Raw genomic sequence first — 13,396 nt, 5'->3', positions numbered from 1 at the left:
GTAGGAACCGTGTAAGGGGGGTGATGGGGAATGGCCCTGAACATCTTGTGCACCAACTAGGAGCCTAGATACTCAAACCCCAGTATTTGGCTGACGCTATTAACAACCCAACAACCCATTTTATCCGGTTTAATTATCCCTCAATCACATCCACTCACATCGACGTACAGGGGTACTCCTGCTATATATATATATATATATATATATATATATATATATATATATATATATAGATAGGTAGATAGATAGATAGATAGATATGATGTTCCCCCTTTAGTTTCTACGTGGGATAATTACTCCAGCAGCAGCTAGTGGCTGGGCGTACGTAGGAGTCATTGTTATGTGGACAATTATATAACACGTGTGGTTTGGTTAACACTCACCATCTTGCAGTTACGTCGAGGTTTGATGGGCATCGTCTCGAGTCTCTCTTGAATTATTCTGGCTTCCTCATGCACCGAACTACGAGCGACCAGCGGAGCCTAAATGGCCATTAAGCTCGTTCACTACAACCATCACCTTCGTGCATAACAAAGCGGTTCGTAGTCCCACTGTTTTAACAAGCCTCCATTCGTGTGTTGTTGTGGGGGTGTGGGAGAGAGAGAGAGAGGGAGGGAGGGAAGGAAAAACACAACACCACAACCCCACTTAATTTCATAAACAGTTGTAGTGTGTGTGTGTGTGTATGTATGTGTGTGTGCCCTCTGTACACACACACGGTTGTAGCCGATTCTGTGTTACAACCGACTAAGTTATATTTACTCTCCTCCGCCTCGTACTTCACCTCACACGCGGGGACACATCGTGGACACCTTGAGGAGGGATTTCACTCCATCATGGCTGGCCTAGTTCCATACACGGGGCGGGGGGGAGGAAGGAATGTCAGAGCGCGAGTGACGGAACACCGCCTCCTTCCACTGCCAGATGTACACTGAGATGACATGGGCATCGACACTGTATAAAGCCCGGGCTGACGGCAGTCAACTGCGCCACCATCACCACGCATTCTACATCTCCCTCTATCCCTCTCTCTCTCTCTCTCTTTTTTTATCTCCCTCTCTCTCTCTCCCTCTCTCTCTCTCACACACACAGTCACACAATGGCTTCCGCTATCAGTAGGCGCCCAGGAAGACGGCAGGCATGTAAATCACGCCTTGTTAATACGGCAGTAATCACTCGCACAATTATACAATAAAAGCGCTTCTGCCACCCCGCATATAATTTTGTGCGAGTGTCACATATGGAATCTATAAGGCCGAACCTTTACCCATAAATCAGTTATCTCCTCTTGTACACGAACCCTGTCGGTAAAGTGTAAGTTAAAGGTTCGATATACATTGTTCTAAATGCCTTAGACGAAAACTATTTAATTGATAAAGGTTAATTTCTAAAAAAAAAAAAAAAAGGGGGGAGGGGGACTGGGAGGGAGGAGGACCGGGGGATGTCTACGGAGCATGCGCCGTGCGGGCCTGCCAGGCGTATGAGCGACTCTCTCTCTCTCTCTCTCTCTCTCTCTCTCTCTCTCTCTCTCTCTCTCTCTCTCTCTCTCTCTCTCTCTCTCTCTCTCTCTCTCAGTAAGTCGGGAACAGGTCTTCTCTTCGTCGCTTGACTGGGGGGGGGAGGGGGAGGGGGTCGTCCTTTGTAGCCGACTTAGTATGTTGTAGTCGGATAAGCCCCCCCCCCCTCCTCCCTCCCTCCTCTAGTTATTTCTCAAACTGCGGACAAATATCTCGGAAGGAAATAATATCGTACTCTTAATATTTAAAGGATATTTGGGCGAGTTCAATTTCCAACGGTGGGGTTGGGGGGTGGATTCGTCGGAAGAAATCGGTTATTCATCTATTCATTTATTCATTTATCTATTTATTATTCATTTACATGTCTCCTGGAGGGTTTTAGACATTTTTCATTCATAGTTATTATACCTTGCGGGGAATGTTATATATTTTTTTTACTTGAATCGTAGAACTACCGAGTTGCGAGTGTATTTTTTATATACAATCATGAACACACACACACACACACACACACACACACATCAGTAACGCTGCAGGATAACAATAGCAGCCCAAAAGTAACATAAAAAGTAACACACTTGGGCAACAAACTACAGCATTGGGTAACAACTGTAACAAAATAGTAAGTGTTGCATGTATTCATAGACAGTAGTAAAACACTTAAGGTAGCAATACATGTAGATGTTAGATAAGTAACACGAAAGTAACAGGACAGTGTTAGATAAGGAACGCGAAAGTAACAGGACAGTGTGTTAGATAAGCAACACGAAAGTAACGGAACAGTGTGTTAGATAAGTAGCATCAAAGTAACTGGTATTAAGTATTACATACACCACACATACTCAAACACTACAGTAACATTGTGTTGAGAGAGTGATCCAAGCGTAACACTTACGTAAAACAAAACAAACACATATAGTAACACTAAAGTAACGCAACACAAGACAAGTGATACATCAAGTAACACAGCGTTGCAACTCAACGGTAACACAGCAGAAGTCGAATGTAACGCGAAGGAAGTGGCGCCACCAAAGTAACACAACAGAAGCATCCAGGTAACACAACAGATTGTATTATTTCACAACACAGCAGGACACTCAACCTGTAGTGTATTAAAGGCACACAAAATTCAGACATGCCTTGTCCCACCCCGTGTGTGTGTGTGTGTGTATGTGTGTGTGTGTTGTGTGTGTGTGTGTGTGTTGTGTGTGTGTGTGTGTGTGTGTACCAGCTATTATATTTCTGTGTTTGTGCGGACGGGATTTTTTTTTTTGTATGTCTGTGTTTCTGTGTGAGAATTTTTGGATATTTAGGGTTTGTGTGTGATTTTGTTTGTGATTATTGGGTACTTGTTTGATGTGGGTTTTTTGTGTGTTAGTGTTTGTCTTTGTTCGTTGTGTTTGTCTTTTTATGTTTTGTCTTTTATGTATGTGGTTGCGTTTTGTATTTGTGTTTTTGCGAGTTTGTATTTGTATATATGAGTTTACTTTTTTTATATGACTTTCTGTAATGACGTTTGTGTCTGTGTTTGTTGTTTGTGTGTTTGTGTGGGGATGTGTGTGAGATTGCTTGAGTTTTTACTCATTTTCTCTTGTATGCATATGTGTTTGTGTATGTGAGTACAAGCATTATGCTTATATATATATATATATATTCGTGAGCTATTTCTCCTTATTCACTTCTTTATCATGATCATCTCCGACCCACCCAGACACTGCGAAGAAGAAGAAGAAGAAGAAGAAGAAGAAGAAGATGAAGGAAGAAGAAAAAACGCTTCCTTCCCTTACATTCGAAATTTCCTGGCGGTAACTAGTTTCCTGGGAAAGGATCATTCGACCAAACTCACTTTGAACATTTATTTAAAAGAGAAAGTTGAATGATCGACTCGTTACGATTCTTGCGAACAATCTTCTGCCTTCGTTTCATTTACGATTGTTATAAAATATCTGATTCATAATCGGGTCGTTAGATATGATGAGCTAATTACCTTCCTTGCCATAAGAAAGAGAAAGAACGGTTTAAAGACTTGATATATATATATATATATATATATATATATATATATATATATATATATATATATATATATATATATATATATATATTGTATAGCATGCCCAGGTGATGGGCAGAGGTGACACACGTACACTTTGTTCGCATGAACACCACTGTATGTCCTTTAGACCTTCTCTATTAACTCTTTGTGCTTCTCTAAGTGCTGTGACCAAACTCGAGCAGCATATCTTAGTTTGAGCCACACGTAGAATGTATGTGACTAGCTTGTTCAATACTTCCTTATCCTTGTACTTGTACGGGGTTGTAACATTTGCCAGCAGACAGTTGGCCTCCTGTACTGTTCTCCTGATGTGGGACTCTGGCTACAGATTAGGGACGGTATCAACTCCCAAGTCTGTCTCACACACACACACACACACACACACACACACACACACACACACACACACATATTCTTGAAGAGTATATCCAGGCCTCCTACCACCGACTCCCACCTTCATTTCTACACCAGCCAAACACATTTTATAACACCTTCTGTCTCTGTGGCTCAACTGGGAATTACCTCCGGTTCCCCGTTCTCTGTTCTGACCAGCCTCTGGTCTGTGAGTGTGTGTGCTGGGCATCTTCTGTTGTCGTGTTCTTGCCACACGGACGTCCGAGTTTAGAAGACGACCTTAGTGATCTCAAAAGACGACCCTACTGATCCAATTTTTCTCACACTCTACATACACTTCCTCTGAATTCCTTTCACAGCTTTGGTTTTCTTAGCTTGTCCCTTTTTATTGTTGTTGTTGTTGTTGTTGTTGTTGTTGTATTCCTCCGTTCCCTGGTCCCCCGTCTTATCATTTCTCGACCTTCCTCGCCAATCATGTCACATACGTACCTTCATACACCAGTTGGATAACCCCTGATGGCTGTTTCTCTGGTCGCACATCACTGTTCTCCCGTCATACTTTAAGTTCTCGAATCACATTATCTTCCTCTTGGTTGGAAAGGCCATTTTAGATTTATCCCCCCTCCCCACACCCTGCCACTTCCCACCCCCACCCACCCCCACCCCTCTCCCACTCTATCCCCCCTCCACCTTCCCCTCTCCCCACCCTCCCAAGCAGATCTAACCACATAATGAATACTTTACCTGATTACAATTTTTTTTTCTTTTTATTTTTTTTGAGTTTAATATTCTATCCCAAGCTTGGCCCCCCCCCCGCCCCCCCTCGGGCGTACAATAAATATGCTCACAAATTTCGTACACGACGTTTAAAAAAAAAAATTAACGAAAACCTTGTCAGAAAGTTTCGCTCTATAACCCCAGGTTTAACCAACGAGTTTTTTTTTCTTTTTTTTCTCTCTCGTGTTGACGGCTGAGCTCACCTACTGAGAATAACGATCTTAATCAAAAATTATTAACATTTTTTTTCATATTCATCTAAGCCAGGTACACACACACACACACACACACACACACACACACACACACATATATACACTGTTTACACTTTGTTTGCGGTTTCCAATCACTAATAAATCCATGTTCTCTTACACCGATCATTAATCTCCCATTTTCTTTCTCTCTCTCTCTTCTCCCTCGTCAATGTTTTAGTTAACTTGTAATGTCTCTCGTTGAATGGCATTGACTGGTCGACTGCCACAGGAGGTATTACTACCACCATATCCTGTCCTGGCACGCTGGCGTCTCATCTTCGCTATTCGTAAAGGGTGTGTGTGTGTGTGTGGGTTCGAATCCCTTCCCTCGACATCCAGAGCTCTGTCGGTGACTCCGTTTGCCACAGTGCAATGACACCTTTAAGAAATACTGCATTCACGGGGGGGGGGGGGGGGGGATCTCTCTCTCTCTCTCTCTCTCTCTCTCTCTCTCTCTCTCTCTCTCTCTCTCTCTCTCTCTCTCTCTCTCTCTCTCTCTCCCTTCTCTGGTGTCTCCTTCCTCTCCCTTACTGGTGCCATGATCCTCCTGAAGCTGTAGTCCCCCTGAATCTCCCTTCAGGACGTGGCACCTGGTCCTGTAGCCTCCTGAAGTGTGTGTGTGTGTGTATGTGTGTGTGCGCGCGCGCGCGTTTTACCTACTTGTCATTATCTGTGTAATAACCCATTTGTAATTACCTGTTTGCAATTGTCTTCTTGTTATGATGGGTTTGTAATTGCTTGTTTGAATACTGCCAGAAGAGTTGTTCTACGCTCGCGTAGCCTCCATCCCTTGACGAAACTACGCCATGAATGAGGTTATACGCCAACATACGCTTTTTCTCTTACCGATACAGTTTGCGTCATGTAGGAATCTAGCGGCAAGCTGAGTACAATATCGACTCTCTCTCTCTCTCTCTCTCTCTCCTCTCTCTCTCTCTCTCTCTCTCTCTCTCTCTCTCTCTCTCTCTCTCTCTCTCTCTCTCTCTCCCCACCACCCCGCACCATGTCTCCCTCCTAAACACAGATTCCTGTAGTTTATTTCTTTCGAGATAGAGTTCGTAAACAAACTGAGTCTTCCATCATTGGCTCTCATTCTCATTATCTCGCACATACTCGCCTTGGATTTCATCAGTCGTGTCTCAAGACGAACTTTTAAGAACTTGTCTAGGTCCCCTTGCATGTTCGTGCAATCCTCATGACCTCGGCATCATCTGCAAACATAGTCAGTCGTGGGTTCTGTCCTTCAGGCAAGTCATGTGAATAGACCGAGCTGAGAAGAGCGAGGGGCCTATGAACACACCCTGCGGCACTCCAGTACTGACCTCAACCCATCTCGTTTGAGAAGGGTCTCTTGTGGTAGGATTTGTCTGGATGCAGGTGAAGGAAGCACTTACTTCTTCCTTCTTTCACCGCCGATGGTAACAGAACATTCCTTCTATCTTACCAACAGAGCCGATGGTAACAGAGACCCTTTTACCAACAGACCCCGGGGATAACAGAAAAGCTCCCCACCCCCCTCCACCCCACCCAACAGAGCCAGAGACAACAGCAGACCCCCATTATCTCCCCAACAGATCAGGCTCAGAGGAAGAAGGCATTATCAGCCAGGCCATAACAAGGGTAAATGCAATATTCCGTTAATTAACTTCGTTATGGACACGTCACATAAGGCCCGCACTCATCTCTCACACCAAACGTTTGGAAAACGTTTCTGATGCCTCTCTTCTCTCTCTCTCTCTCTCTCTCTCTCTCTCTCTCTCTCTCTCTCTCTCTCTCTCTCTCTCTCTTTTAAGTATACATTTCCGAACGTTTTTGTTGGTGTGAGTATTCACAAGAGTCAAGTAATGTATTACTACCCTAACGAGGCGTTGGAATTTGCTGTTAAGGGATTTTAGGTCATACGAATCACTTCATAAACCCAGGGTGGTGTTGGGATAATAGTGTCGTATGTAAACATACGAACAGAACGATAGTTTAGCCACAGAGAGAGAGAGAGAGAGAGAGAGAGAGAGAGAGAGAGAGAGAGAGAGAGAGAGAGAGAGAGATCAGTTACCCTTCCTTGACCTGTGTTATTGAAAGCAATTTGATTGTATGCAACGTGCTTTTAACCTCGTTGCACACATGCTTGACATGCAGATAGATTGCCAGCGTGGAGCGCGTGGTTTGACCCACGCCCTGGCGTGGCGTGTCGTGCAGCTGAACAAAACGCTTGTTTCCAGTTGTTTGCATGAGACTTACATGAACAGTAATGCAGGGATGATATTCCATCTCTTCAGTCTGTCTTTGCTTCCTTTCTAGCAGGACCAACCCTGCGTGATTTTGTATCTGTGATTTGTACAGTTTGTGTCCGTGGTTTGTCTGTGTGTGTGTGTATGTGTCTGTTATACCTCACCGCAGACTGAAAGGAATTGAAGTGTGTAAACAGATGAAGTGGTGGCGTGCGAAACAAAGCCTTGCTCTCCCCAGCTGAACATCGACACGGCTTCCCCGCCTGACCATCCACATGATATATATATATATATATATATATATATATATATATATATATATATATATATATATATATATATATATATGTATATATATATATGAACAAAGTACATAGGAACTGTTTTATTTAAGTTTCACTTCATAGTTCATTAACGTTTGCAAGCGTCGCACTTAGGTTTTCTGAAAGACACACATGATATATCGGTGAATAAAAAAAACAAAAAAAAAACATCACGTGCATAGTGTACACCTGTCGCCTGACGACAAAGCGAATTAAACACCTTTTTTTTTTTTCCCCTCCTCCACCACCACGTCCATATTGTTCCATGATAGTGTGGGTCACAGAAGTGTTCTGTCTAGGTTTCCACTTCCTCGTCTTGTGTCAGAGATTATTTGGTAATAGAGAGAGAGAGAGAGAGAGAATGTTAACTAACTATGTGTTTAGATCATTACTTCTGACATATATATTCTTTTTCCTTTTTTTAAATGTCTCGGACTTTAAATGCCAAGACCATTTCTGGTAACAACTTTTTTTTTCCTCTTTTTTTTCTTCAAGTCTGCCGAGTTAATCATGTGAATAACAACATGAAATGGTTGTAATGGCTTGACTTACACAGACATGGCCATGCCGTGGCGGGGCTCCTAATGAGAACATCTCTCTACCATAAATCCGTCCCGCATTCTGGAGTTAAATGGTTCTAGGAATATTCATAGAAATTTTTTACATTCATCTTTTATACCCCGAATGGGAATTGCAACTCCATTTATGTTCTTTTTTTCTCTCTTTTTTTTTCTTTAATTTTCTGCAGGTGACGAATACACTCCGATATTGATGACGTTAAATGTTTTTACACGTCTGTCGTCCAGACGACCCAGACTGGACGAACTGCAGTGTGGATTCTCTTGAGATACCACGAGGTTAAACGAGGAAAACGGAGCCATGATTCTCTGGGGAGGTAAACCCGAGTGAGCACTGCGCAGAAGCGGTTTCAAAAAGGGGGCTAATAGAACTGGCGGGTTTATAGACACAACAACAACAACAACAAAAAAGGAGGGGGCGCCCCCTTCACTCTGTTTTTGTAAAGTCTATGGAGACTCATACCCAGTCTTTGCGGCCTATTGAGTGCGTCTTCGCCCTTAGACGCTGGTGTTCGGTTTGGGTCACACACTCCTTACGAGAGAGAGAGAGAGAGAGAGAGAGAGAGAGAGAGAGAGAGAGAGAGAGAGAGAGAGAAAGTACACATCCTCGAGCTCCCGAGACGACCCCTCTCTTCGGCTCTCGAGAGGCCAGTCCTACGAGATCTGGACGAGAGACGACTTGACAGTCGTATATATTCCGCTCAGACATAAGAAGGGTGAGAGGTGGTGATCTCGCCCAGGTACTTAGTGTTACCCGAGGTTTCGATAATCTCGATCGTAACGAGGTGGTTTGAGGATTAGACTCGTCTCATCTCGTGGTGATTGGTTACAATACTCGTGGGCAAACGTTTCTTTTTTTTTCCTCCAGTGAGGCGAAGGGTGGATAAACGTTTCTTTTTTTTCCTCCGGTGAGGCAAAGGGTGAGCAAACGTTTTTTTTTTTTTTCTCCAATGAGGCGAAGGGTGGATAAACGTTTTTCTTTTTCCTCCATTAGGGCAAAGGGTGAGCAAACGTTTCTTTTTCTTTCCTCCAATGAGGCAAAGGGTGGGCAAACGTTTTTTTCTTTTACCTCCAATGAGGCAAAGGGTAGGCAAACGTTTTTTTCTTTTACCTCCAATGAGGCAAAGGGTGGGCAAACGTTTTTCTTTATCCTCCAATGAGACGAAGGGTGGACAAACGTTTTTTTTTTCTATTTTTCCTCCAATGAGGCGAACGTACTTTATCTTCACCAGGGTCGTTAAGACACGGGACGATTTACCAGTCACAGTAGTTGAAGGCTGTTTTATAGGGTAGTTTAAGAATTGACAAACACATCGCTTCAAGGTCCACGTCAAGTTTTCTTTCTTTCATTTATTGATACGTTAAGTTAATCCTGTTTCCATATTAAGACACTAAAAGAATGTTAAAACAGAATAGGCTCCTAATACGCTTGAGGGATCACGTTCGCAAAGAAGGCCAGCACTGCTTTCGACCATGTGAGTATAGGATGTGGTATAGCACCGTATTCACGCCCACCTTCTGATTGTGGTATGGCATTGAATTCACCTCGCCCCTCCCTCCCTCCCTCTCTCACCCATCCTCTCCCTCCCTCCCTCCCTCACCACACTGCTTTCAAAGTGCCAATTGCGCGTCTGAAAGCACTGGAGGGATTACTTGCCCTCGTGAAATGTGAAGGCAATTGATGAATAGCTGCTGTAAGTGAAATGAGACCTTATTCATTGAGAGAGAGAGAGAGAGAGAGAGAGAGAGAGAGAGAGAGAGAGAGAGAGAGTGTACCGTCGTGCTCAAGAGCCGTGTACCGTCGTGCTCAAGAGCCGTGTACCGTCGTGCTCAAGGATCGTGTACTGTCGTGCTCAAGGGTCGTGTACCGTCGTGCTCAAGGGCCGTGTACCGTCGTGCTCAAGGGTCGTACCCAAGGGCCGTGTACCGTCGTGCTTAAGGGCCGTGTACCGTCGTGTTCAAGGGTCGTCCCGTCGTGTTTAAGAAGTTACCATGATCATAATAAAGACAGTGGGGTACAGAGTGAAATCATTGTAATACAGAAACGACCCTTAAGGATTAGGTTTAAGGGCCAGTCATAGATAACCCCCCCCCCCCCAAATTAAGGGTTACAGCCAGACAGTCAGACAGACAGACAGACAGACAGACAGACAGACTGCGGTGGTCCAATCCTCCTTCCTAATTGCTTCTCTGGTGATCGTAATTAGCTTCACTCTCTCGTTAGCTTCAAATCACGTTTTAGCTTTACCTTTCCTTAGCTTTAACCTCACCAGCTATACTGTGGTTGGTTGATATTTATCAACTTTACTTACCCTCCACTATTTCTAGCGTCATACTCTTTCGTGCCATTATAGCTTTGCTATCGCTATCTTTAGCGTTGCTAGCTTTATTAGCCCCCTTCCCCCCCCTCCGGCTTTTAACCCACCGTCATTAGTCCTGCTGAACGTAGCGCATCGAGCTTTAAAACCCACACTATCTTTAGCGAACGCCAGCCTTAGCGCCTGTGGCTTTAACCTCGCTATCTTTAGCGCCTCTAGTTTTAGCTCCGCTGACTTAAGCGCCTTCAGCTCAGGGAGCAAGGGTCTACAATGCATATAAATTCGCCTGAATAAGAAGAAGGGATGTGGTCGGGTTTAGTTCACTAGTTCTTAGCCGGTTATAAGCTAAGGCGGCCGTGTCACAACTCGGAAATAAAAGCCAAAGAAGAAAATAACTTAGATTATCATTTTGTGCCTCCTGAGGGCAAAATACGTAGCCCCCTATATATATATATATATATATATATATATATATATATATATATATAGAGAGAGAGAGAGAGAGAGAGAGAGAGAGAGAGAGAGAGAGAGAGAGAGAGAGAGAGAGAGAGAGAGAGAGAGAGAGAGAGAGAGAGAGAGAGAGAGCAGTTTGGACTGGAAGGCTCTAGGCGAGGGAGTGAGTACAGAGCATGTTGAGGTGGAATCTTTGTCTCATTACGTGTATATATATCGAGTATTTGTTGCAATGTTGTGGGTGATTCTTTTGAGTGTTCTGTTTTTTGTGTGGTTTGCAGCTCTGTTATATTGGCTTTTTGAGACGACGTGAGTGAGACCCTATGCAGGTGAGGCGTAGCTTAGACTGGAGCCGATGTATTTATGGTTCGTAGAGATCACTAATGCATTTCTTTTTTTCCGTACAAACTTGGTACCAGTAAATGTTCTAGTGGAGTTTAGTGAGTCTTTTGCATTTGCGTTGATGTCTGGGGGTGGTGTGTGTGGTGTGTGTGGTAACCAGATTAAATGGTGTGTTGTTAAGTTGGAGTGGATTGGTCGTTCAGGACAGTGGCGTGGTGTAGGTTGGATTCACGTGTGTCTGGGTGGAGAAGGGTGAGTGTAGAGCCTTATGTGGACATGCAGACATTCTGTGTGCCAGTGAGAGAACTCTTTTTAAGATTTTTGAATATCAATTTAGATCTCAAGGATTTCGGATGGGAAGCTAACCCACTTCTGTGTTTGGTTTATGTCACAGTTATGTAGGATGGTGTCGGGTGCCTTTTGTGTGAGGTCGTCGAAAAAAAAAGAAAGAAAAGCGTCGAATATTCTTTCGTATTCTTTATGGCTACTAGTATCGTGCGGGATGGGGGTGGGTGTTGATCGGATCACTAAGGGTTGTCATAACAACGCGAAGGTTTGGGATTTTCGCATTTATAGCTCTGCCGTGGAGGGTGGGGGGATATATATGTCTTCCTCCACCCCCCTCCCTTCCCCCCACCCATGTAAACGTTTGATTTACATGTATTTACAAAAGGCAGTCGTCTTAAAACAGTGCAGTACGGAGAGCCGGTCCAGATGAAGTGTTTACACGGCTTAGAGCAATTGTAAATATTCCTTCTCGAAGGTTCCGGTTATTTGAAATGTCTTGCTCTTTCTCTCTTCCTTCTGTCTCCGTCATTCTTTCTCTCCTTCCGACTTTTATCTCGCTTTCTCTCGTCCTTTCTCTACCTCTGTTATCTCTTTCTTTTTTTCTCTCTATCTCTTTTTCTATCTTCAGCTCTTAGTCTTTTTCTTGTTTTCCTTTTCTGTCTTTTACTTTTCGTCTGTTTTTTTCTTTCGCTTCTCTCTCTCTCTCTCTCTCTCTCTCTCTCTCTCTCTCTCTCTCTCTCTCTCTCTCTCTCTCTCTCTCTCTCTCTCTCTCTCTCTCTCTCTCCATTTCTTTACCCCAGTCCCTTTTCCTCGTCCCGTCTCACTCGTTCTTTTCATTACTATCCCACTTTTCTGTATATCTGTCTCTCTTTTCCCTTTCCTCTTTCTGCATCGATCGAATTACTCATCATATTCATTGTGCTGAATATTGCTTCTAAATTATGAATGATCCAGAAGCGTAATACTTCTTCTCTTTCGGCCAGAGAGAGAGAGAGAGAGAGAGAGAGAGAGAGAGAGAGAGAGAGAGAGAGAGAGAGAGAGAGGTGTATAGATGAATAGATAGACAGATGCACAGATAGATACAATATCTTCAGATATTCAATATTCAAGAATGAAATCTTCATTAGATATTCTCAACATACTGAAAGATATAGTTTATTCAACCGTGCCGAAGAAATTGTTGAATTGGAACATCCCCGAACGAACCAGTTTATATTCAGACATGCCGTACAAACCAGTTTATATTAAGCCATGCTGAACATGACGGGTTTATATTAATCCTTGCTAAACATGACTGGTTTATATTAAGCCATGATGAACATGACGGGTTTATAGTAAGCCATGATGAACATGACGGGTTTATATTAAGCCATGCTAGACATGACAGGTTTATATTAATCCTTGCTAAACATGACTGGTTTATATTAAGCCATGATGAACATGACTGGTTTATATTCAGACATGCGGCTGACCCATTCAACCCTTTCATTAAAACAGATAATTCAGACGCATCAACCTCACCTCAACCCCCCCACCCCCTCACCCCACCACTCCACCCCCACCCACCCCACACCCCCCACCTTCCTCCCTTCAATGAAGAACTCGGGTTCAAAAGTGCGCTCTCAGGTGAGCGTTAGCGGGCCAAGTGCACTCAGCTTTATCCCCCCCCCCCCACCATAACGAAGTACGGCCAGATTAAGCTGAGAGGACGTAAGCTTTAGCTGCAAACGCCCTATTGGAGGCGAACTCCTCCTCTTTCTCCTCCTTCCTCCTCCTCCTCCTCCTCCTCCACATCCTCCTTCCTCCTCTTCCTCCTTCCTCCTTCTTCCTTCTTCTTATTTTCTTTATAAATGGTCGTCTCTGTGAAGAGCCTCACTTGTCATGTGTTGTGATTCAACCCACACGACC

The 13,396-nt window shown here is 43.8% G+C and overlaps 1 protein-coding gene across 1 annotated transcript in view; it reads right to left on the bottom strand.

Annotated features, from left to right (window-relative positions):
• LOC139746561 (uncharacterized) overlaps positions 1 to 1,037 on the bottom strand; it is a 251,084-nt gene extending 250,047 nt beyond the window's left edge. The window contains exon 1 of the mRNA XM_071657920.1: positions 384 to 1,037. Coding sequence (XP_071514021.1) covers positions 384 to 416 — 33 coding nt within the window. The 5' untranslated portion in view covers positions 417 to 1,037. The remainder of the gene's footprint in view (positions 1 to 383) is intronic.
• Positions 1,038 to 13,396: the final 12,359 nt, after the last annotated feature.

This window comes from Panulirus ornatus, chromosome 65 (genome assembly GCF_036320965.1).
Source record: "Panulirus ornatus isolate Po-2019 chromosome 65, ASM3632096v1, whole genome shotgun sequence".
Lineage (NCBI taxonomy): Eukaryota > Metazoa > Arthropoda > Malacostraca > Decapoda > Palinuridae > Panulirus > Panulirus ornatus.
Note: the sequence above shows the minus strand (reverse complement) of the source record. Positions and strands in the feature narration are given on the sequence as shown.